Source organism: Haliotis rubra, unplaced genomic scaffold, assembly GCF_003918875.1.
Source record: "Haliotis rubra isolate DU_JTF1 unplaced genomic scaffold, ASM391887v1 Scf203, whole genome shotgun sequence".
NCBI classification, from domain to species: Eukaryota; Metazoa; Mollusca; class Gastropoda; order Lepetellida; family Haliotidae; genus Haliotis; species Haliotis rubra.
The window spans coordinates 931,365-957,997 of NW_025766037.1; the positions used below are offsets into that span (position 1 = coordinate 931,365).

General features: G+C 42.7%; 1 protein-coding gene across 1 annotated transcript; it reads right to left on the reverse strand.

Annotated features, from left to right (window-relative positions):
- Positions 1-346: 346 nt before the first annotated feature.
- On the reverse strand, positions 347-26,614 carry LOC124275855. Its single transcript, XM_046711537.1, has 15 exons — positions 26,511-26,614; positions 24,432-25,414; positions 24,008-24,094; positions 21,977-22,141; positions 10,932-11,066; positions 7,688-7,841; positions 6,895-6,961; positions 5,871-5,961; positions 5,273-5,338; positions 4,730-4,840; positions 2,148-2,361; positions 1,986-1,996; positions 1,720-1,791; positions 883-977; positions 347-699 (listed from the first exon to the last, which is right to left on the reverse strand). The coding sequence occupies exons 2-15, from the start codon at positions 25,411-25,413 to the stop codon at positions 592-594; spliced, it is 2,358 nt and encodes a 785-aa protein (XP_046567493.1). The 5' UTR covers position 25,414; positions 26,511-26,614; the 3' UTR covers positions 347-591.
- Positions 26,615-26,633: the final 19 nt, after the last annotated feature.

Sequence of the window (26,633 nt, forward strand, 5' to 3'; positions counted from 1 at the left end):
ATGAAAGGTTGACTTATACAAAGTAAAGTACATTTTATTTCAGACCCAAGTACAGTATAAAGTTTTGAATCAATTACCAAGTGGTGGGACAAAAGCATGAGGTCATATCTGCACCTCTATCCCACTGAGACACAAATATGAGGTCGAATCTGCACCTCTATCCCACTGAGACACAAACATGAGGTCGAATCTGCACCTCTATCCCACTGACACAAACATGAGGTCGTATCTGCACCTCTACCCCACTGTGACACAAACATGAGGTCGTATCTGCACCTCTACCCCACTGTGACACAAATATGAGATCGTATCTGTACCTCTATCCTACTGGTGGTTGTATCTGCACCTCTACTCCCACTGTGACACAAACATGAGGTCGTATCTGCACCTCTACCCCACTGTGACACAAACATGAGGTCGTATCTGCACCTCTACCCCACTGTGACACAAACATGAGGTCGTATCTGCACCTCTACCCCACTGTGACACAAATATGAGATCGTATCTGCACCTCTATCCTACTGGGACACAAATATGAGGTTGTATCTGCACCTCTATCCCACTAGAATACAAACAAGTGTATGTGTATATTCATGATTGGAGCTTCTTGTCTTTCAGGTTCTTTAACTTCTGTCTCCAACTGAGTATTTCCTCCTTATATACATTTTCTTCAGCCATGACAACCAGCTCCCTCACCTCCTGCAACAGACAAACAACACCCTTACTTCATCATCCACAACAACCACCTCCTGCAACAGACAAGAAACACCCTTACTTCATCATCCACCACAACCACCACCTGCAACACACACCCTTACTTCATCATCCACAACCACCTCCTGCAACACACACCCTTACTTCATCATCCACAATAACACTGACCTTGGTAGAGAGAGGGAGTGTTCGGGTACCGAACCTGTACAGACACCTGCCGCTGGTTGAGTGGAGAGCACCTCGACTTGGTGGAATTTTGAACTCTGCAATATGAGACAACCATGTTCATCTGATTGACATTTGTTATTTCTTGGACAAGCTTACAGCAGACATATTGAAAGATAATCTCCATCAGGACAGCCTGTAAACACAAAAACAGCATTTGCACAAGGAACTCAGTCCTCACAAGTATATTAGATAAGTTTGGAAAATTTCATTCATGTAATTACAGTAGTTTCTGAGAAAACTTGTTGCCATTGCAGACACAACACAAAATGTCCTATTCCATTCCTATTTTGTCTGCGCCACTTTGCCTCACCTACAATGTACAGATCTGTCACCTGGATGTACTCACCTACAAAGTATAGATCTGTCACCTGGATGTACTCACCTACAATGTATAGATCTGTCACCTGGATGTACTCACCTACAATGTATAGATCTGTCACCTGGATGTACTCACCTACAATGTATAGATCTGTCACCTGGATGTACTCACCTGCAAGTATAGATCTGTCACCTGGATGTACTCACCTACAATGTATAGATCTGTCACCTGGATGTACCCACCTACAATGTATAGATCTGTCACCTGGATGTACTCACCTACAAAGTATAGATCTGTCACCTGGATGTACTCACCTACAATGTATAGATCTGTCACCTGGATGTACTCACCTACAATATACTGATCTGTCACCTGGATGTACTCACCTGCAATGTACAGATCTGTCACCTGGATGTACTCACCTACAATATACTGATCTGTCACCTGGATGTACTCACCTACAATGTACAGATCTGTCACCTGGATGTACTCACCTACAATATACTGATCTGTCACCTGGATGTACTCACCTGCAATGTACAGATCTGTCACCTGGATGTACTCACCTACAATGTATAGATCTGTCACCTGGATGTACTCACCTACTACAATATACAAAGTACAGATCTGTCACCTGGATGTACTCACCTACAAAGTATAGATCTGTCACCTGGATGTACTCACCTGCAATATACAGATCTGTCACCTGGATGTACTCACCTACAATGTATAGATCTGTCACCTGGATGTACTCACCTACAATATACAGATCTGTCACCTGGATGTACTCACCTACAATGTATAGATCTGTCACCTGGATGTACTCACCTACAATGTATAGATCTGTCACCTGGATGTACTCACCTACAATGTATAGATCTGTCACCTGGATGTAGTCGTTTGGTGCCGGGGTCTGTACGTGGCTGTAAAGACCGGTGTGTAAACTAGCTCAAACTGGATGTGCAACACAGGGGGTGATATCCAATCCATGATCATATTGTCAACACCCAGGCGAAAGGAGTCTCGGTCATTGCGACTGATCTTCATGCCCCGGACAATGTGATCTTCAGACACTCCAAAGTAGATTGTACCTCCACGACCTGGGGAAGGCAGCGAGAGCATGCATGAGTGAGTGAGTGAGTGAGGGAGTGAGGAGTGAGTGTTTGGATGAGTGAGTGAGTGTTTACATGAGAGAGCGAGAGTGAGTGGTTGGATGAGTGAGTGTTTAGATGAGAGAGTGAGTGAGTGGTTGGGTGAGTGAGTGTTTAGTGAGAGAGTGAGTCAGTGGTTGGGTGAGTGAGTGTTTAGATGAGAGTGAGTGGTTGGATGAGTGAGTGTTCAGATGAGAGAGTGAGTGAGTGGTTGGGTGAGAGAGTGTTTAGATGAGAGAGCCAGAGTGAGTGGTTGGATGAGTGAGTGTTTGGATGAGTGAGTAGTTGGGTGAGTAAGCTTGGATGAGTGAGTGGTTGGATGCGAGAGTTTTTGGATGAGAGAGTGTTTGGATGAGTGAGTGTTTGGATGAGAGAGTGAGTGAGTGGTTGGGTAAGTGAGTGTTTAGATGAGAGGGTGAATGGTTGGATGAGTGAGTATTTGGATGAGTGAGTGAGTGAGTGAGTGTTTGGTTGAGTGAGTGTTTAGATGAGCGAGTGAGTGAGTGTTTTGGTGAGTGAGTGTTTAGATGAGAGAGTGAGTGTTTGGATGATTGTGTGTTTAGATGAGAGAGTGAGTGAGTGTTTGGGTGATTGAGTGTTTAGATGAGAGGGTGAGAGTGAGTGGTTTGATGAGTGAGTTTGGATGAGTGAGTGGTTGGATGAGAGAGTGGTTGGATGAGAGAGTGTTTGGGTGAGTGAGTGTTTGGATGAGTGAGTGTTTGGATGAGTGAGTGTTTGGATGAGAGTGAGTGGTTGGTTGAGTGAGTGGTTGGATGAGAGAGTGTTGCATGAGTGAGTGGTTGGGTGAGTGAGCTTTGGATGTGTGGTGTTTGTGATGATGAGTGAGTGGTTGGATGAATGAGTGTTTAGATGAGAGGTGAGTGAGTGAGTGGTTGGGTGAGTGAGTGTTTAGATGAGAGAGTGAGTGAGTGGATGGATGAGTGAGTGTTTAGATGAGAGAGTGAGTGAGTGGTTGGGTGAGAGAGTGTTTAGATGAGAGAGTGAGGGAAGAGTGGTTTGGGTGAGTGAGTGTTTGGATGAGTGAGTGTTTGGATGAGTGAGTAGTTGGGTGAGTGAGTGTTTGGATGAGGGTAGAGGAGTGGTTGGATGAATGAGAGTGTTTGGATGAGAGAGCGAGTGTTTGGATGAGTGAGTGTTTGGATGAGGAGAAGAGGTTGGATGATGGAGTGGTTGGTGAGAGCCGTTTAGATGAGAGGATGTGAGTGGTTGGATGAGTGAAGTGTTTGGATGAGAGTGGTTGGAGGCCAGTGAGTGAGTGGTTGGTGTGTGGTGAGTGTTTAGATGAGCCAGTAGTTGGAGTGAGTGTTAAGTGAGTGGTGGTTTGGTGAGTGAAGTGTTTAGATGAGAGAGAGTGAGTGTTTGGATGATTGTGTGTTTAGATGAGAGAGAGTGAGTGAGTGTTTGGGTGATTGAGTGTTTAGGATGAGAGGAGATGAGAGGAGTGGTTTGATGAGTGAGTTTGGATGAGTGGAGTGGTTGGATGAGAGAGTGGTTGGATGAGAGAGTGTTTGGATGAGAGAGTGTTTGGATGAGTGAGTGTTTGGATGAGTGAGTGTTTGGATGAGTGAGTGGTTGGGTGAGTGAGTGGTTGGATGAGAGAGTGTTGGATGAGTGAGTGGTTGGGTGAGTGAGCGCTTGGATGTGTGAGATTTTTGGATGATGAGTGAGTGGTTGGATGAATGAGTGTTTAGATGAGAGAGTGAGTGAGTGGTTTGTTGAGTGAGTGTTTAGATGAGAGAGTGAGTGGTTGGATGGATGAGTGAGTGTTTAGATGAGGGAGTGAGGGAGTGGTTGGGTGAATGAGTGTTTGGATGGGAGAGTGAGTGAGTGAGTGGTTGGGTGAGTGAGTGTTTGTTTAGATGAGAGAGTAAGTGAGTGGATGGGTGAGTGAGTGTTTAGATGAGGGAGTGAGGGAGTGGTTGGGTGAATGAGTGTTTTGATGGGAGAGTGAGTGAGTGAGTGGTTGGGTGAGTGAGTGTTTAGATGAGAGAGTAAGTGAGTGGATGGGTGAGTGAGTGTTTAGATGAGGGAGTGAGGGAGTCGTTGGGTGAGTGAGCGTTTAGATGAGAGAGTGAGTGGTTGGATGAGTGAGTGTTTAAGGAGGGAGTGGTTGGGTGAGTGAGTGTTTGGATGGGAGATGAGGAGTGAGTGGTGGGTGAGTGTGAGTGGATGGGGTTTGGAGAGAGAGTTTGGATGAGAGTGAGTGAGTGGTTGGATGAGTGAGTGTTTGGATGAGTGAGATGTGAAAGAATGAGTGGTTTGATGAGTGTGAGGAGCAGAAGAGTGAGTGACTTACTGTTCAGCATCCCACAGACAACATCAGCAACAGCTGTTTTAGAAACTTTAGACAACTCTTTGTTGGGTATGATTTCATGTGTCAGATCATTATCGAAATCCACCTGAGAACCTGGAATAAAAACAGTCCCATCAGTCCAGTGTTGTCTAACCTGGAGAAGGTCAGTCAGTCTCTGAAATCTTAAATTATGACAAAAGCTGATGCCTGACCTTGTTACCTATTAGTCCAGTGCATTATGCATTTTCGCTAAAAACAATTGGAGATTAACAACAGTATGTACATATTCTTAAACCAATCACTACACTCAATGCAAAAGGCAATGTTTCCATTTTTTCCCATCATTGCATTGGCGACCATCTTAGATTTCAAAATGGCTGCCATATTCAATAATGTGCCACCCTTTTTTAACCATTTAGGTGCTATTCTGTTTCTAGTTTCACTATATATTTGACAAAATACATGCTGTTAAGGGTTACTTATACAGGGTTATAACTGATGCTTGATGGGTTGGAACTGATTATGACCAAAGACGATGCCACTCACCATAGACGTACTGCCGATTTGGAGCAGTCTGCATCTCTCCTGAATTGATGGCCACAACATCCCCATCTGTAACCATGATAACATGAGAAGAATATCCTAGAGTCAAGAATCTTCAGAAACAAGAGTTCCAGTATTCAATAGGGGTGAAACAGTATACCGCATTAGTAGAACTGCGGCATTTTGCCTTCGGTTCGGTATACCGTAATGCAATCCAAAAATTTGGTATTTTCGGTTTTCATATCGTCACTTTATTTACTTTTTTAAACCTTTTCTAAAATGTCCAGAAATTGAATCATTTTGTCAAAATCTATGCATTTCTTTGCCAGATGTCAATTTTCTGCATCATGATCCTATCTCATATACCGAACAGAAACAAACCGTACCGAAGGCCTTGTACCGGAATATGTACCATACCGTGGTAAGAATGTACCGTTTCACCCCTAGTAATCAACTCATCAAGTAAACATTGGTACTATCCATAAAAACCAAGAAACAAATTGCTAGACAGCAAAATTTACATGCGTGTCATCCCTTCACCTATCCATGCCCTTCCCTTCACGAAAATACCCCCCACTCCCACCCCACGCCTCTGACTGACCTTCTAGTCCTGCACCTCTTGTGGGGGACACATGATGCGTAGCAGACGGGTCCTCTCTTGTGTTCCCCTCCTCCTCACTGGAGCTGACACCCTGTAAAATAGTGAAGAATAGGAAGTGAGGGGGCTATGCTGCCGTTACGTCAAAATGGAACAACAAACTACCAAAATCTTATGATTTGCCAAACAACACATACACTGCCCAGTATGTCCAAAATGCACAGGCACACTGACAGAGAGTGGCACTGGCAGATGGACACACACAAGCACAGACAGACAGACATGCACATATACACACACAGTGAGTGGCGGCAGTCTGTAAATAATCGAGTCTTGACCAGACAATCTAGTAATCAACTGGAGGAGCATCGATCTGCACACTTGGGAACCGATGACATGTGTCAACCAAGTCAGCGAGCTGTTAGTCGCCTCAAACGACAAGCATTGATTACTGAAGATCAATATTCTTACCCGGACCTTCATGGGTAATATACACACACAAAACCAAAAACAAACACAAACACTACCAGATATTTACTTACTGACCCCATACAAACACAGACATACAGGCATTCATAGACAGACAGGCAGACACACTCACTGACAGACACACACACAGACATGCCTCAGACAAACACTCACTGACAGACAGACAGACAGACAAACAGATGCACACACACAAACACTGACTGACAGACAGACAGACCAACAGATGCACACACACAAACACTGACTGACAGACAGACAGACCAACAGATGCACACACACACACAAACACTCACTGACTGACAACCAGACAGACAGACAGACAGATGCACACACACAAACACTCACTGACTTACAACCAGACAGAGAGACAGATGCACACACACAAATACTCACTGACAGACAGACAGACAGATGCACACACAAACTCACTGACAGACAGACAGACAGATGCACACACACAAACACTGAAAGATACAGATGTGTGTGCGCACGCACGCACGCCGCACACACACACAGAGTCTACTACTGATTTACTTACCTCTGACCTGGAGTCTGGCAAATGAGGACTCTTTGACCGGTTCAGTCTAGTACTTACTGCAGTTAGCCTGGAAAGAAACAGTAGTCCAATCTGAATGTTGAGTCTCTTACAGAAATGGTATGGTCCATAATTAACAGCAACACAAGACAGCCAGGAAGAATGAAATGCTGAGACACGGGTCATCGCACCTGGAACAACTGAGCGTTTGTCATCCACTTGTAGATGGTTATAAAGGCAAATACTGGTTGCCATGGATTCTCCCCTTTTACTGAGCAAGACTAAATCCTTGACTTAATACTACATACTTAAGGGGGCGGTGGGTAGCCTAGTGGAAAAGCTTTGGCTTGTCACACCGTGAGTGAGTGAGTTTGGTTTTATGCCGCTTTTGGCAATATTCCAGCAACATCACGGCGGGGGACACCAGAAATGGGCTTCACACATTGTACCCATGTGGGGAATCGAAGTCAGGTCTTCAGCATGATGAGCGAACGCCTTAACCACTGGGCTACCCCACCGCCTCTGTCACACCGTGACCCGGGTTCAGTTCCCCACATCGGTACAATGTGAGAAGCCCATATCTGGTGTCACCCGCCATCATATTGCTGGAAAATTGCTAAAAGCGGCGTAAAATCTTACTCACTTACATATTAAGTTGTCTCCCTATGGAACCACAGGAATTCTAATACACTGCATCCCTATTTTTCCAAAAAGATATTTCTAATTTGATACAGCATTGTTTATAATCAATTTTATTTGGAAAAATACTTCATTACAAATGAAGCTGTCAACTCACATGTCAGCCTTTGGGACAACACCACCTGACGGCCGTTGTTGTGTGACCTTCACCTCTGTCACATACAGGAAATTGCGCAGGAGCTGAGTGCCTATCCTGGATACAGGCTTTAATGGTTTGTAGCCAACCAGGATTTGTAGTACAGTTGACAATCCTGAAGGAGAGAGGCAGTTAGCATGCAAACCTCAGTGTGCGTACAACACCCACATATACACAACAAATGTTTGGGACAAATACAATAGCAAGTGATAGTGCATAACACTATGGCAATATTGTATCGTATATCACAATACATTCATTTACAACTCCTGTACAGCAATACATACCATTCATTACTCATCACTAGGTTGGGTATAGCCAAAATTTTCGTATTGCGATATATTGTGATATATTGTGAAAGTGTAACACATGGGTTAAGGTAATGAAATTACTCTTTTCTTTTGAAACAATGCCACTGGCCACTGTCAGGACTCAGATTTGATTGTGCAAAAGATCAATTGAAAATATTTCCAAATTGAAGACTTCGCTCTAAAATTTTGAATTTAGAAAAAGCGTCTGCAGCGACGTCCGCCATTTTGGTTTGTTTATTCTTATGAGTGCCAGTACCAATCTATTTTTTTATTTGATATTTGTTAAAAGTCACGCAAATGCAATTATATGACCAATAAACATTCTCAAAACTATTAATTAGGGGATAACTGTACTGTGTTTGACGAATTGGGGACGTTATCCCCTAATTAATAGTTTTGAGAATGTTATTCATATAATTGCATTCAATGACTAACTAAATATCAAATAAAATAATTCTAATTCAACTTTCGTTTTCACGCTGTTTTTAAGTGAAAGAAATTCATTATTTAAACCAGGTCAAAGTTCCTCTAGGTCAAAGGTTAATCATATCACTCCTTCAACACACCATCGCCAGAGAAAGTAGTTCCCTTTTCAAACTACACACGCGTTTATTATGTGCACACAGACTAAATTTGACAATGATGAATAGATCATAGTATTATATAGATAAAATGGGCCGGTATTATGATGAAACCGCCCTCTAGTTACAGAAATGAGAGGCCCGCTGATTCCTCAACTACGGGCCATTATCAGTTCTGTTGTCAAATGACGTCATAGCAGTTCATTATGACGTCATAAACCTTGTTTCATGATCTAACAGTGTTGGGTCAACAGCCTGTTGCGAGTAAGTTGTTTGAACTTAAAATTAAATTCATGATACTGTTTTGTCTTTTTTAACACAAATTCCACCCTTTTTAGCTGGATAGGGGAGTTAATTGACCAATGGCTTCTGCAAATGACAATATCCTGCGAAACAGCGTTACCCCAATAGTGTAGGGATACATTCAAAGGTTTCGGTGAATCGGTTTTCAAATTGCGACCGTATATGCTGATTATACGGTCGGAAATTTATAGCATTGACCAATCAGAACTCGTGTTACATACTAAGTTGAATTAGAATGTATAATAATAATACAGAGGTACAGAGGTACAGATAAGCTATGTATCTGCGTACATTACGCTAATATTTATGTGAAAACTCAATTCCTAATATGTCTATTGCGTACAAGTACGCTTGAATTCTTGAAAATACTCAATAAATTTCATCTTAAATGCATACACACATTAATGTCAAATCTTAGTTTGCGTACCGGTGGATAGATAAAAATAACTGAGGTATATTGAGAGGTTCTATTTCAGGATATGAACTTGGCAACTTCTCATATTACAGATCAAATATAAAGAACAAACACGTAAACCAACTTTTAAACTTTATTATATTTTTAACAATTAATGGAAAATGGCAAAATACCCAATTGAGTTTCACTGAGGTGGGTACAATTTATTAGGTAACTCAAAGGAAAATTAGGATACCCATTTCAGATGAACACAAGCGAGTACATAACTCAATGACCAAAAAAGTTATCTGTAGCTCTGAATATAAAGGAAATACAAATGTTATTAGTAGTTTTGACTACATCACGAAAATTACCGATAGTATCTGGTGAACCGATTTGCGAAAAGTGTACCTCAATATATCGTATTGTGAAGTTTGAATTGCAATATACCGGTTAACCAGTATAATCGTCCACATGTACTCATCATGAGTTAATTTTTATAGTGTTAATAGTTATATTGATGTAAAATCATGAGAATAATAACAGACACTCTTCATGAACCAATTGTAAACAGATTCTCTAGTACTTGCTAGTTGCCCCCAAACTTATATGTTTATAAGATGTACTGTACTGGAACATGAATTGTATGCACTCGTACTACCAGGATAGGATAGTATAGTGACCTCTACATATAATTACATTTCGACCGCCTCCGTGGTGTAGTGGTTAGACCGTCCGCCCGGAGGGCAGAAGGTCGGGGGTTCGATCCCCGACCGCGTCATACCAAAAGACGTTAAAATATAGTACTTGTTGGTCCCTGTCTGGCGCTCGGCATTAATAGGTACAACAAGGACTGGTCGGCTCGGAGTCAGTATAATGTGTCTGAGTGGGGTATTCATGCTTTACTGCGGCATGATATCTGAGTGGGCTAGCACTATAAAACCAGCTTAAGTCTGGGCTAGTACAAGCAGCCGCACATACACATACACTCGCATGCACGTCGTCATATGAGCGAAATATTCTCAAGCACGACGTTAAACCCCATTTCACCTCACCCCATAATTACATTCCTAGTGATCTATATCATGAGCAACATCACAAACTGGGAACTATGGCATAGTCAAGCCACTGTGTCTATGTGAACATGACCAAATTATGTTGCTTCTTATGACAAGCATTAAAAGTGCATGGGGTGTATTCTACACAATATCTAACCAGGCCAAACAAACCAGCGACTGATATAACGAACATAACAGTAATGGGGATGTATTATAAACAGGATTCTCATGGGAATTTCAAACTATCAAATATTTACTGTATAAAACGTATATCTCACATTCACGGTTATATGTATAATTCACATTTTGGTAATAAATGTTGCCTCTTATGACAATCATTAAAATGCATGGGGTGTATTCTACACAATATCTAACCAGGCCAAACAAACCAGTGACTGATATATCGAACATAACAGTAATGGGGATGTATTCTAAACAGGATTCTCATGGGAATTTCAAACTATCAAATATTTACTGTATAAAACGTATATCTCACATTCACGGTTATATGTATAATTCACATTTTGGTAATAAATCCAAAATTTGTGGCTCACTGACCTTCGTTCTGGTAAAAGAGAGAGCGGTAGTGCCTGGAGAAGCTGAGGATGTTGGCGATGCAGGACATGCAGACGTAGCTGATGTCCTCCATCATGTTGATGCTCCAACTCCGGTGTGGCAAACTCTTCATGAGCTCTGTAACCATCAACATAAAATACATGTTCTTTACTCACTTATACATGATGTCACAGCAAAGTAACTATGTCAGTGCTTTTGAAACTAAGGATCCAACCTGACATGTTAATTCAACTTGAGGCTAATTCAGGCTTTTACCTCGACTCATAAACATGGGGGGCCCAAGGACCCCTAACTTTTAGTTTTAAGACTCCTTGCAGGCAATGCAAGAGTCCTGTGCAAGTGAATTAACGGTTTAGAGAACTCTATGTTTTGATAATTTCTTTTGGGCCTGGAACGTGGAAAATAGATGCAGAAAAACCTTCACTGTACAATCTTTTCTTTATTTTCCGTGATTTAGTAGTTCAGGTGGTGGTATAGTGGTACAGGTGGTGGTATAGTGGTACAGGTGGTGGTATAGTGTTACAGAAGGTGGTATAGTGGTACAGGTGGTGGTATAGTGTTACAGAAGGTGGTATAGTGGTACAGGTGGTGGTATAGTGGTACAGAAGGTGGTATAGTGGTACAGAAGGTGGAACAACTGGTGATATAGTGGTGCAGAAGGTGGTATAGTGATACCGTAGGTGGTATAGCTGGTGATATAGTGGTACAGAAGGTGGTATAGTGTACAGAAGATGGTACAGCTGGTGATATAGTGGTGCAGAAGGTGGTATAGTGGTACAGAAGATGGTATAGGTGGCGGTATAGTGGTACAGAAGGTGGTATAGTGGTACCAAAGGTGGTGCAGATGGTGGTATAGTGGTGCAGAAGGTGGTGCAGATGGTGGTATAGTGGTACAGCTGGTGGTATAGTGGTACAGAAGGTGGTACAGATGGTGGTATAGGGGTACCGAAGGTGGTACAGCTGGTGATAAAGTGGTACAGGTGGTGGTAAAGTGGTACAGAAGGTGATATAATGGTACAGAAGGTGGTACAGATGGTGGTACAGAAAGTGGTACAGAAGATGGTATAGTGGTATAGAAGGTGGTATAGTGGTATAGAAGGTGGTATAGTGGTACAGAAGGTGGTACAGATGGTGGTATAGTGGTATAGAAGGTGGTATAGTGGTACAGATGGTGGTATAGTCATACAGAAAGTGGTACAGGTGGTATAGTGGTACAGATGGTGGTATAGTGGTATAGAAGGTGGTATAATGGTAGAGAAAGTGGTACAGATGGTGGTATAGTGGTACAGAAGGTGGAATAGTGGTACAAAAGGTGGTACAGATGGTGGTATAGTGGTACAGAAAGTGGTACAGAAGGTGGTATAGTGGTACAGAAGGTGGTATAGTGGTGCAGAAGGTGGTGCAGATGGTGGTATAGTGGTACAGAAGGTGGTATAGTGGTACCGAAGGTGGTACAGCTGGTGATAAAGTGGTACAGGTGGTGGTATAGTGGTACAGAAGGTGATATAGTGGTACAGAAGGTGGTACAGATGGTGGTATAGTGGTACAGAAAGTGGTACAGAAGGTGGTATAGTGGTATAGAAGGTGGTATAGTGGTATAGAAGGTGGTATAGTGGTACAGAAGGTGGTACAGAAGGTGGCATAGCGGTACAGAAGGTGGTACAGATGGTGGTATAGTGGTACAGAAAGTGGTACAGATGGTGGTATAGTGGTACAGAAGGTGGTATAGTGGTACAGATGGTGGAATGGTGGTACAGAAAGTGGTACAGATGGTGGTATAGTGGTACAGAAGGTGGTATAGTGGTACATAAGGTGGTACAGATGGTGGTATAGTGGTACAGATGGTGGTATAGTGGTACAGTGGAGCAGAAAGTGGTACAGATGGTGGTATAGTGGTACAGAAAGTGGTACAGATGGTGGTATAGTGGTAAAGAAGGTGGTACAGATGGTGGTTTAGTGGTATAAAAGGTGGTATAGTGGTATAGAAGGTGGTATAATGGTGCAGAAAGTGGTACATATGGTGGTATAGTGGTACAGAAAGTGGTACAGATGGTGGTATAGTGGTACAAAAGGTGGTATAGTGGTATAGGTGGTGGTATAGTGGTACAGAAAGTGGTACAGATGTTGGTATAGGGGTACAGAAAGTGGTACAGAAGGTGGTATAGTGGTACAGAAGGTGGTACAGATGGTGGTATAGTGGTATAGAAGGTGGTATAGTGGTATAGAAGGTGGTATAGTGGTACAGAAGGTGGTACAGCTGGTGATATAGTGGTGCAGATGGTGGTATAGTGGTACAGAAGATGGTACAGATGGTGGTATAGTGGTACAGAAGGTGGTGCAGATGGTGGTATAGTGGTACAGAAGGTGGTACAGATTGTGGTATAGTGGTATAGGAGGTGGTATAGTGGTACAGAAAGTGGTACAGATGGTGGTATAGAGGTACAGAAAGTGGTACAGAAGGTGGTATAGTGAAGGTACAGAAAGGTCATTACAGATTGTGGTATAGTGGAATAGAAGGTGGTATAGTGGTATAGAAGGTGGTATGAAAGTGGTACAGAAGGTGGGTACAGATGGTGGTATAGTGGTACAGAAAAGATTATGAGTATAATAGTGGTACAGAAGGTGGTACAGATGGTGGTATAGTGGTACAGAAGGTGGTGCAGATGGTGGTATAGAGGTACAGAAAGTGGTACAGAAGGTGGTATAGTGGTACAGAAAGTGGTACAGATGGTGGTATAGTGTGGTACAGAAGGTGGTATAGTGGGCACAGATGGTGGAATGGTGGTACAGAAAGTGGGTACAGATGGTGGTATAGAGTGGTACAGAAAGGTGGTATGGTGGTACATAAGGTGGGGTACAGATGGTGGTATAGTGGTACAGATGGTGGTATAGTGAGTACAGTGGAGCAGAAAGTGGGTACAGATGGTGGTATAGTGGTACAGAAAGTGGGTACAGATGGTGTGGTATAGTGGTAAGAAGATTGTGGTACAGATGGTGGTTTTGAGTGGTATAAAAGGTGGTATAGTGGTATAGAAGGTGGTATAATGGTGCAGAAAGTGGTACATATGGTGGTATAGTGGTACAGAAGATGTGGTACAGATGGTGGTATAGTGGTACAAAAGGTGGTATAGTGGTATAGGTGGTGGTATAGTGGTACAGAAAGTGGTACAGATGTTGGTATAGGGGTACAGAAAGTGGTACAGAAGGTGGTATAGTGGTACAGAAGGTGGTACAGATGGTGGTATAGTGGTATAGAAGGTGGTATAGTGGTATAGAAGGTGGTATAGTGGTACAGAAGGTGGTACAGATAGTGGTATAGTGGTACAGGTGGTATAGTGGTACATAAGGTGGTACAGATGGTGGTATAGTGGTATAGAAGGTGGTATAGTGGTACAGAAGGTAGTACAGATGGTGGTTTAGTGGTACAGAAGGTGGTATAGTGGTACAGAAGGTGGTATAGTGGTACAGCTGGTGAAAAAGTGGTGCAGAAGGTGGTATAGTGGTACAGAAGGTGGTACAGATGGTGGTATAGTGGTACCGAAGGTGGTACAGCTGGTGATAAAGTGGTACAGGTGGTGGTTTAGTGGTACAGAAGGTGGTATAGTGGTACAGAAGGTGGTACAGATGGTGGTATAGTGGTACAGCTGGTGATATAGTGGTGCAGATGGTGGTATAGTGGTACAGAAGATGGTACAGATGGTGGTATAGTGGTACAGAAGGTGGTGCAGATGGTGGTATAGTGGTACAGAAGGTGGTACAGATTGTGGTATAGTGGTATAGGAGGTGGTATAGTGGTACAGAAAGTGGTACAGATGGTGGTATAGAGGTACAGAAAGTGGTACAGAAGGTGGTATAGTGGTACAGAAGGTCGTACAGATTGTGGTATAGTGGAATAGAAGGTGGTATAGTGGTATAGAAGGTGGTATAGTGGTACAGAAGGTGGTACAGATGGTGGTATAGTGGTACAGAAGGTGGTATAGTGGTACAGAAGGTGGTACAGATGGTGGTATAGTGGTACAGAAGGTGGTGCAGATGGTGGTATAGTGGTACAGAAGGTGGTACAGATTGTGGTATAGTGGTATAGGTGGTGGTATAGTGGTACAGAAAGTGGTACAGATGGTGGTATAGAGGTACAGAAAGTGGTACAGATAGTGGTATAGTGGTACAGAAGGCGGTATAGTGGTACGGAAGGTTGTACAGATGGTGGTATAGTGGTATAGAAGGTGGTATAGTGGTACATAAGGTGGTAGAGATGGTGGTTTAGTGGTACAGAAGGTGGTATAGTGGTACAGAAGGTGGTATAGTGGTACAGCTGGTGAAAAAGTGGTGCAGAAGGTGGTATAGTGGTACAGAAGGTGGTACAGATGGTGGTATAGTGGTACCGAAGGTGGTACAGCTGGTGATAAATTGGTACAGGTGGTGGTATAGTGGTACAGAAGGTGGTATAGTGGTACAGAAGGTGGTACAGATGGTGGTATAGTGGTACAGCTGGTGATATAGTGGTGCAGAAGGTGGTATAGTGGTACAGAAGGTGGTACAGATGGTGGTATAGTGGTACAGAAGGTGGTATAGTGGTACATAAGGTGGCACAGATGGTGGTATAGTGGTATAGAAGGTGGTATAGTGGTACAGAAGGTTGTACAGATGGTGGTTTAGTGGTACAGAAGGTGGTATAGTGGTACAGAAGGTGGTATAGTGGTACAGCTGGTGAAAAAGTGGTGCAGAAGGTGGTATAGTGGTACAGAAGGTGGTACAGATGGTGGTATAGTGGTACCGAAGGTGGTACAGCTGGTGATAAAGTGGTACAGGTGGTGGTATAGTGGTACAGAAGGTGGTACAGATGGTGGTATATCGGTACAGATGGTGGTATAGTGGTACAGTGGAGCAGAAAGTGGTATAGTGGTACAGAAAGTGGTGCAGAAGGTGGTATAGTGGTACAGAAGGTGGTACAGATGGTGGTATGGTAGTATGGTGGTGCAGAGGTGGTATAGTGGTGGTAGAAGGTGGTATGGTGGTATAAAGGTGGTATAATGGTTTGAGAAAGTGGTGTGGATTGTGGTACAGTGGTACAGAAAGTGGTACAGATGGTGGTATAGTGGTACAGAAGGTGGTACATATGGTGGTATAGTGGTACAGATTGTGGTATAGTGGTATAGGTGGTGGTATAGTGGTACAGAAAGTGGTACAGATGGTGGTATAGAGGTACAGAAAGTGGTACAGAAGGTGGTATAGTGGTACAGAAGGTGGTACAGGTGGTGGTTTGAGTGGTATAGAAGGTGGTATAGTGGTATAGAAGGTGGGTATGGTGGTACAGAAGGTGGTATGAGTGGTACAGCTGGTGAAAAGAAGTGGTGCAGAAAGGTGGTATGAGTGGTACAGAAGGTGGTACAGATGGTGGGTATAGATGAATTACTCGAGAGAAAGGTGGTGCAAAAGCTAAGGTGTGTTTGATGGTGTGGTATGGTGGTACAGAAGACGGTGACCTGGTGACCAGGGTGGGCTGGAATGGGTGGTATTCAAGGTGGTATGAAGGTTGTTATGCGGTGTTTCAGAGGGTCATTTTGAATGTTTGTATTCCATTTTGAAGATTTGTTATGGTAATTTCCGAAGGGTGGCATGGTGGTGGTGAAAAAAGTTGGTTGCGAAGGATTTGTTCGTGGTACAGAGACAATTTGGATGTTTATGCGGTGGTACGCGGAAGGTTGGTATCAGTGTTCCGGATGGTTTGGTATAGAACCGATGCAGGAAGAGATTGATTGCGGATAAATTGGTACATGGTGTTCGATTTCGGGGATCTCATTATTTTGAGGGCATTTCCTTTAGGGCCAGAGGGTGTTCCGGGTTGTTCGGTATGGTGTTTGGGTGGTAGGTCTGGTGGTAGAGGAAAGGCTGTTTCAAGGTGGTACAAATGGTGGTGGGAGAGGGTGTTCGGGTAGTGATGAAATTTGATATTTGGGGACCCGGTGTGGTATATTGTTACAGGGTGGTGATGCATCATTCATTTTGGTCGAACAGTATAATTCGGTACAGAGATTGTTTGGTGTTGTCTCAGAGGTGCTGGATATTTGGGACAGGTAATTTCCCGAAGATTCTCAGTATTTCAGAAAGATCTGTTTTCGGTGGAACATTAATTTTGAAAGAGTTCATTTCGGTGGGTGATATAAAATTTACAGAATGGCGGGACAGGTGTGAAGGGTGTTATAAATTTTCAAGTTCGTCCATAATTTGAAAGATTCATTTTGGAACCAGTGATATAAAATTTACAGAAGATTGTTCAGTTCGGTGATCATATTCATTTGGGGTGAACAGGTATGGTGTTCGAAGGATTCATTATGAAATTGTTTGAAGACAGTACAGGATACATTTTCAGTGTTACTGAAATTTGGTATGGTGATTTGAAAGTGGTACCGGATGGTGGTATGGTGGTACAGAAAGTATTTTCAAAGTTGAGAACAGATGAACAGTATATTAATTTTAGAAGACAGGTATAAGTGGTACTGAAGGCCCTGAATGGTGGTTTGGTAATTTGAAAGACAATTCAGAAGAACACAGAAGACAAACATAGTGGTGGCTGGAACATGGTATAAGTACAGAAGATTGTTCAGGTGTCAGTGGTATCGGTGGTACCGGTGTTCATCATTGTCAAAGTGGTACAGGTGTTTAATTAGGTACAGAGGTGGTATAAGTGGTACAGAGAACCTGGGTCAGGTATTATAAGTGTTCAGCCTAAATTTAGTCGTGGTACGAATCGATGGTATAAATGGGTACAGAAGGAATGGGCCTGAATGGGTAGGTATTTCCGAGGGTGGTACAGAATCATTGTCTCAGTATTTCAGAAGGGCCTGGAATAGCCGGTATAGTAGACCTCCATGAGAGGGTATTATAAGTGCATTTTCAAGAAAGAAATGCAGTACGAATCATTGATATAGAAATTTCGAAGAAATTACATTCGAGATCCTCAAATTACATTTCAGAGATCAACCCTGAATGTGATATAAAGTGAATAGAAATTGACCTCAGTGACGCCAGAGAATGCGACCCTCGGTATTTCGAGAAATTTAATTTCGAATGGTGATACTCAAATGAATTCGAAGATGACCTCAGTGTTCCCGAAAGGGTGACCTGAATCGGTGAGCCATAATGGGCACGAAGAGTGCGTTACAAGATCTGATGACCCTCGTAATTTCAGAAAGATTGCATTACCGATTCATGAAATATATTGAGCCTCGAATTGGTGTGCAAATTCATTTTCGAAAGTCGACCTGAATAGGTGGTATAAGAGGCCTGAAGAAAATTCGAGCTGAATAGAACAAGTATGATGGTACAAACTGGTGGTTTAGGAAGGATTCTTTGGAATGAACATAATTGGTATGAGATTCATAAGTGTTTAAGTTGTTGGTTGGTCATTCGGTTTTGTCAGTTACAGAGACTGTGACCTGGACAATTTTCAGAGACTGGTATATTCATTTCCTTTGAACGAAAAATTGATTTGAAGGTGGTATAAAATCATTGAAGGTACTGTTCGAGATGATTTGGTATAAGTGGTACAAAAGATTCCATTCAGCTAGTGAATAAATTCGGTACGGTGGTGGTATAATTATTTAGAAGGTGATATAATTGTTTGAAAATTCAGTGAATGGTGTTATATTTTCATGTTGATATATTCAGTTTAGGATATTTCAAGTGATTTCCCGGTCGACTGGAATGGTGGTACAAATGAACACGAAGACAGTACAAACATTTCAGAGACGGCTTTTAATTCAGGCATTCAAAACATTCAGAAGGAACATTTCAGTATTTCAGGTTTCCTTACAGATGTTGATTCTGTGTTTCAGAAGATCAGTATCATTTGAAGATTATTCAATTCAGTACAGCCAGTGAAAAATTCAATTTGAAGATTATTCAAATTAATTTCGAAAGATTGTTCGATGAACATTCCCTCATTGATGAAAGGTATTTATCATTGTCATCTTATTTGGGTGGTGATACAAATTGACAATTGTTTAAGATGGTGGTATCTCATTTTGGAATGTTGATATATTATTTTGGTGGGGCAAAGTGACATAAGTTGGTGAAGTGGTTCCCGAAAGGTGGTATAAGTGGGCACAGGTGTTTAGAATGGTGGCCTGGTACATTTTAGAAGGTGTGGTATGAAGGTGGTATGAGTGGTATAAAGTTGTTTCATTGGTACAGAAGTTGGTCGTTATTTGGATGGGATGAGCTAGATGGTGGTGGAGGCTGGGCCAGTGGGCGTAGTAGAGCTGGAATAGCCCAGAACATAGAAATGGTACCAGTGAGTAGAACCTCAAGTGGTACAAAGTAGGTACAGATGGTGAAACATCAAGAATACAGAAAGTGGTGAAGGGTAGGCTACTCCGTGGGCTGAAGGTGGTACAGTGGGTGGGTTTTAAGTGACATAGGGACGGACAGGTGGGTATAGAGGGCCAGAGCATAGTGGTACAGAAGTTTAATACAGATGAGGTGAAATTATAGTCAAAGGTACAGAAAGGTGGTATAGTGGTACATAAGGTAGGCACAGAGATGGTGATCTCAGTGTTTTCAGGATTCAGTAGGCACAGAAGGTCGGTACAGAGATGGTAGGTGTAAATTAGTACAGAAGATGAGTATAGGGTGAATTTACAGAAAATTACAGATGGTGGTGTATGTGAGTGTTTTAGAAGGTGAGTATAGTGGGTACAGAAGGTGGCATAAAGTGGTACAGCTGGTGAAAAAGTGATTAGTGCAGAAAGGTGGTATATAGTGGGTACAGAAGGTGGTACAGATGGTGGTATGAGTGGTTACCGAAGGTGGTATAGTGGTACAGATGGTGTGGTATGAGTAGTGCAGGAGGGTGGTGCAGATGGTGGTATAGTGGTACAGGTGGGGATATAGTGGTACAGAAGGTGGTGGTACAATTAGACAGAAGGTGGGTACAGGTTGTGGTATAGTGGTACAGGTGGTGATATAGTGGTAGGGAAGGTGGTACAGGTAGTGATATAGTGGTAGGGAAGGTGGTACAGGTAGTGATAGAGAGGTACAGATGGCAGGACAGTGTGGTATAGTGGTACAGGTGGTGGTATAGTGGTGCAGGTGGTGGTATAGTGGTACAGAAGGTGGTACAGGTGGTGATATAGAGGTACAGATGGCAGGACAGTGGTACAGAAGGTGGTATAGTGGTACAGAAGGTGGGTACAGGTGGTGTTAGAGAAGGTACAGGTGAAGAAATTGGTACAGGTGGTGAATGCATAAAGATTTACAGATGGCAGGACAGTGGTAGAGAAGGTGGTATAGTGGTACCTAAGGTGGTGGTATAGTGGTACAGAAGGTGGTACAGGTAGTGATATAGAGGTACAGAAGGTGGTACAGGTGGTGATATAGTGGTACAGATGGTGGTATAGTGGTACAGAAGGTGGTATAGTGGTACAGAAGGTGGTACAGGTGGTGGTATAGTGGTATAGAAGGTGGTATAGTGGTACAGAAAGTGGTACAGATGGTGGTATAGTGGTACAGAAAGTGGTACAGAAGGTGGTACAGATGGTGGTATAGTGGTATAGAAGGTGGTATAATGGTATAGAAGGTGGTATAGTGGTAGAGAAAGTGGTACAGATGGTGGTATAGTGGTACAGAAAGTGGTACAGAAGGTGGTATAGTGGTACAAAAGGTGGTACAGATGGTGGTATAGTGGTACAGAAAGTGGTACAGACGTTGGTATAGTGGTACAGAAAGTGGTATAGAGGTGCAGAAGGTGGTGCAGATACAAATAGTGGGTACAGATGGTGGGTATAGTGGTACAGAAGGTGGGTACAGATGGTGGTATAGTGGTACAGAAGGTGGGTACCAGCTGGTGATAGAAGGTGGTACAGGTGGTGGTATATAGTGGTACAGATGGTGGTATAGTAATAGTGGTACAGAAGGTGGGTACAGATGGTGGTATAGTGGTACAGAAGGTGGTATAGTGGTATAGAAGGTGGTATAGTGGTATAGAAGGTGGTATAGTGGTACAGAAGGTGGTACAGATGGTGGTATAGTGGTACAGAAGGTGGTATAGTGGTACAGATGGTGGTATAGTGGTACAGAAAGTGGTACAGGTGGTGATATATAGAGGTACAGATGGTGAGGACAGTGGTGGTATAGAGGTGGTATAGGTGGTACATAAGATGGTGGTATAGTGGGTACAGAGAAGGTGGTACAGGTTGATATAGTGGTACAGAGAGGTGGTATAGGTGGTACAGAAAGTGGTACAGATGGTGGTATAGTTGATGGTATAGAAGGTGGTGGTATAGGAATTTTGAACAGGTGGTGGTATGGTAGTGGTACAGAGAAAGTGGTCGCGGATTGTGGTGATATAGAGGTACAGATGCTTGGGACAGTGGTACAGAAGGTGGTATAGTGGTACATAAGGTGGTGGTATAGTGGTACAGAAGGTGGTACAGGTAGTGATATAGAGGTACAGAAGGTGGTACAGGTGGTGATATAGTGGTACAGATGGTGGTATAGTGGTACAGAAGGTGGTATAGTGGTACAGAAGGTGGTACAGGTGGTAGTATAGTGGTACAGGTGGAGGTATAGTTGTACAGAAAGTGGTACAGGTGGTGATATAGAGGTACAGATGGCAGGACAGTGGTACAGAAGGTGGTTTAGTGGTACAGGTGGTGGTATAGTGGTGCAGGTGGTGGTATAGTGGTACAGAAAGTGGTACAGGTGGTGATATAGACGTACAGATGGCAGGACAGTGGTACAGAAGGTGGTATAGTGGTACAGAAGGTGGTACAGGTGGTGGTATAGTGGTACAGAAAGTGGTACAGGTGGTGATATAGTGGTACAGGTGGTGGTATAGTGGTGCAGAAGGTGGTACAGGTGGTGGTATAGTGGTACAGATGGCAGGACAGTGGTACAGAAGGTGGGTGGTACAGGTGGTGGTATAGTGGTACAGAAGGTGGTACAGTGGTACAGAAGGTGGTACAGGTGGTGGTATAGTGGTACAGAAGGTGGTAGGAGTGCTGGTGACGGGGAGTTGGTATGCTTACCGAGAAGGTCGAGGAGAACTGGTTCGAACAGAGTCTGGTCGGTGCGAGGGTTGGTGGCCAGGTTGTTGATGACGCGGAGAGTCTGCAGCACCAGGCTGGAGTCCGGACACCGCAGGACCCGCAGCAAGTATGTCAAACAACAATCTGTCTTCAACAAAGTCAACCCTGAAAACAAGTGTAGAAGTGAGCACAGCTCACATACCCCCGCTTCCCACTTTGGGACATGGAAATGACTGATATTGATATATATAATGTGACAAGGATCAGCAGCTCACAAGACTTTCTCCTTGACTCTACTAAACTTATATACATGTTAGATAATAGTTTTGCCATGTACTGATTACAGTAATAATTTATGGAAACATTATTTTTTTTTGTTTTCCGTGGAAACCTGACATACAACTGAACTTGACTGTCTCATGTTGCACACAATGAAGTGGACTTTGGTGAAGATTGTTACTGACTCTCATGCTGCACACAATGAAGTGGACATAGATGAAGAATGTCACTGACTCATGTTGCACACAATCAAGTGGACATTGGTGAAGAATGTTACTGACTCTCATGTTGCACACATTTAAAATTTAAAATAACAAAAGGCACATCAATGGGTAATGATTAACATGTGTGTGAAGTTTGGTGAACCTAGCATGTAAACTTTAAGAGATATGCTCCGGACAAAACCATCAAACACATTTGGCACTAAGTCGTGTTTCCATGGAAACAGCAAAAAAAAAAAAAATTCTGAAAAAAAATTAAAATAGCAAAGGCACATCAATGGGTAATGATTAGCATGTGTGTGAAGTTTGGTGAACCTAGCATGCAAATTTTAAGAGATATGCTCCGGACAAAACCATCAAACACATTTGGCACTAAGTCGTATTTCCATGGAAACAGCAAAAAAACAAAATTCTGAAAAACCTTTATAATAGCAAAAGGCACATCAATGGGTAATGATTAGCATGTGTGTGAAGTTTGGTGAACCTAGCATGTAAACTTTAAGAGATATGCTCCGGACAAAGTTTCGGGACGGACGCACGGACGGACAGAATGAACGCTATATATCCCCGTTACTTTGTAGCGGGGGTATAACAAGGGGATATATCCTAGATATATAAGGTACCACTGGGTGAATGTCGCTGACAATTTTATAGTTCAGGTTTTAGTGAGTGATTGGGTGGGTTACTCACCTGATGAGACACAGTAACAGATAAGGTGACTCACCCAATGAGCCACAGTAACAGATAAGGTGACTCACCTGATGAGCCACAGTAACAGATAAGGTGACTCACCTGATGAGACACAGTAACAGATAAGGTTACTCACCTGATGAGACACAGTAACAGAAAAGGTGACTCATCTGATGTGACACAGTAACAGATAAGGTGACTCACCTGATGAGACACAGTAACAGAAAAGGTGACTCATCTGATGTGACACAGTAACAGAAAAGGTGACTCATCTGATGACACAGTAACAGATAAGGTGACTCACCTGATGAGACACAGTAACAGAAAAGGTGACTCACCTGATGAGACACAGTAACAGATAAAGGTGACTCACCTGATGTGACACAGTAACAGATAAGGTGACTCACCTGATGAGACACAGTAACAGAAAGGTGACTCATCTGATGAGACACAGTAACAGATAAGGTGACTCACCTGATGAGACACAGTAACAGATGAGGTTACTCACCTGATGAGACACAGTAGCGGATGAGGTTACTCACCTGATGAGACACAGTAACAGATGAGGTTACTCACCTGATGAGACACAGTAACAGATGAGGTTACTCACCTGATGAGACACAGTAGCGGATGAGGTTACACAGATTACTGAGGTTACACCCGATGAGACACAGTAACAGATGAGGTTACTCACCCGGCGTGATGAGACACAGTAGCGGATGAGGTTACTCACCCACAGTAGATGAGACACAGTAACAGATGAGGTTACTCACCTGATGAGACACAGTGGCGGATGAGGTTACTCACCTGATGAGACACAGTAACAGATGAGGTTACTCACCTGATGCGACACAGTAGCGGATGAGGTTACACATTGATGCCAGGGCCAACTGCATGGTGTTAACATCACAGGCCGGTGCACGCACACCTACACAACAATAACAAATTAACTTCAGCTACTACTACAAACATATTTAATCAGAAGTATATATATATCATAAACATGGCCTATTGCCCATTTATATTTTCTGTATGATTTCAGGTTTTATCCATTTTTTTCAAGAGCTTAAAATAAAACACAAAGTTTTAAAATATAGTTTTTCATTTATCGTAATATGAAGGATCTCTTTGAGAAATTATATGCATCAAACTGGTTGCCCATGTGTTTCTAACGGGATTAGAATTCTGTGATTAATTTGCTACTCATTGACTTCACAAGCCCCGTGTTTCAGTACAGGTTTCTTGTCAGTAAGAGTGTAACCAACCTGCCAGGTAGCACAGGGAGACCTGGGCTGGGAAGTACATGAGACTGAGAGCAGACGGCAACTCGAAGACATCCAGCAGCTGAACCTCCCTCACCCCACCATAGTCCAGCATCATCACCGTCACCCATTCTCCAACATGGCTGACAACCTGACCTCGCACATACTCCTGTTGCCCATCTCGAAATGCAAGCACAAGCACAATCTTTCTGACCTCGATAGATGCAGCTTTCAGATCACCCTTCTCGTTTTCTATGATGGACTTGATGGCAGCTGCCTGTCTGATGGCTGCTTCACCAAGTAGAGCAAAGAAGTACTGATCCCCGAGATACTGGGTAATAACCACATCTGTCCAGTTCTGTAGAGCTTCTTCCTGTGTGTCTAAGTTGGGCCAGGCTAGACCTTCACTTATTAGCTGTTGTGTGATGTTGATGTCCGTCTCCTCACTGGTGTCGAAGCAGCTGCATCTGTACACACACCCAGGAAGATCTACGGGATATTTTAGAACGTTTCCAAGATGATGTTTAACATCTCCATCAACTCTCTCCTTGACTACATTTGCAATGAGCTGTTTTCTTTGTGTTAAGAAGCAAAACGTTTTTTGAAACTCATCAGAGAATCTGAAAAATTCTCCTTTCGTGTTTACTAAATGAAGTAGCGATGTGTAAAATCTGCCTGTCATCATTTGTTGCGGAAGCATGTGAGGTATGGATGAAAGATGGTGGGTGAGTTCCAGTGTGACCAACACAAGAACACTGTGTATGTCCTGGCTGTTGCCCTGTGGTTTCCAGGTGTCCAAGCAGCTGACCAATATATCAGCCAGACCTTCCTCCAACATCCATTGCACAACTTTTTTGTCATCTGTCGATCTGACAAACTCAAAGATGGCTGTCACACCAGCTAAAGTCACCAGTGGATCATGGGCAGGTTTTGACACCTTCAGCAGGTACTGCAGTGTCTTGGTGTCTGTTGCAGTCAGTGACATTCTGGAGAGAAATTGTTTGTTCATAATAAATCTCAGGTCAAGCAACTATATATTGTCTTATGTATTGTCATAAACTTATGAATAATATGGACCATTTTGCACATACAATATATACTGGCTGTCCGCATATGTCCATATTGTCCACCCGAGCTGAAAATGCATATATCAAGCATATGAGCCCTTGGGCCGAAAATCCATATCAGCTGTATTGCCTGGCTACTTAACTGGTACGGAATGAATACATGCAAATTGAAAATGCCTAATATCCCACTCGTGAATGAAACGTTTGTTTACCGAAGCCATTTTTAATTAATTGCAATCATCACCCATTCACCCATCACACAAAATGTGACGTCACCTTGTTTCATGGATTACATAGTCGGTTACTTTATATCACTATGTACGACAGCCCATTGCAGTAAGTATTGACGCCTAGGAAAGCAGGTGACGAGATATGAGAAAGGTTGGTGCTAACAGGTATCTTTTTTACTTGACATTTTGTAAAAATGAAATTTGTTATTAGTGGCATTAGTGATCTTGGGCTATTTATCTCAGTGCAGGACAATTAGATTTAGTGTAGTTACGTGTAATGCAGAGATTCAGAACACTTTTGTCAGCGAGACGTGGCACTGTGTGTACATCAAAAGTCCCGCTTCATGATGTCATACAAGACTTAATTTAAGAGATAGCATGATAATTACCGCGATCCACGAATCAAGGTTATCCACGAATCAAGGTTACGGTTCTGTATCTATCAGGAGTACAGTGTACATTAATTGCTGTATTACATTAATGTTTAGGCTGAATTTTTGTTTAGTTTCATTGTTGACATAGAAGGCATGTCAAAGTCAGCTTACAAAAGTGATCTATTTTTACCTTGGTGTTAAAAAGTTCATTATTTTAGAAAGATTACAGTGGTAGCTTATTGGAAAAAACTGTCAAACTATCAAAGAGGATCTTTGTGTGAAATTCAGTCTTCAAAATATGACATGCCGCGGTTCTTCTTCACCCTAGTTATGCTAAAAGTAGACCGTCTTTCTGCCATAACTAAACATCTCGACTGATTGAATATGAACGAGGATATGCTACATATTCACCTCGATTAGTATTCGAAACCTCCGCTTCTCGTTTAATATGACAACTCTGGACACCATTTAACACCATCTGAATGCGTTTCTCTGCGTGGAGTTCATGAGCAGATACACGGCGCTGTTTAGAGT

Excerpts from the sequence above, each read along its gene's own strand:
- LOC124275855 (XM_046711537.1), bottom strand. The coding sequence starts at position 25,413 with ATGTCACTGACTGCAACAGACACCAAGACACTGCAGTACCTGCTGAAG. Across the intron at positions 11,067-21,976 it reads AGTTCTCCTCGACCTTCTCG|AGCTCATGAAGAGTTTGCCA; the intron begins GTAAGCATACCA and ends TGATGGTTACAG. Across the intron at positions 2,362-4,729 it reads TGTCTGTGGGATGCTGAACA|GTCGTGGAGGTACAATCTAC; the intron begins GTAAGTCACTCA and ends TGCCTTCCCCAG.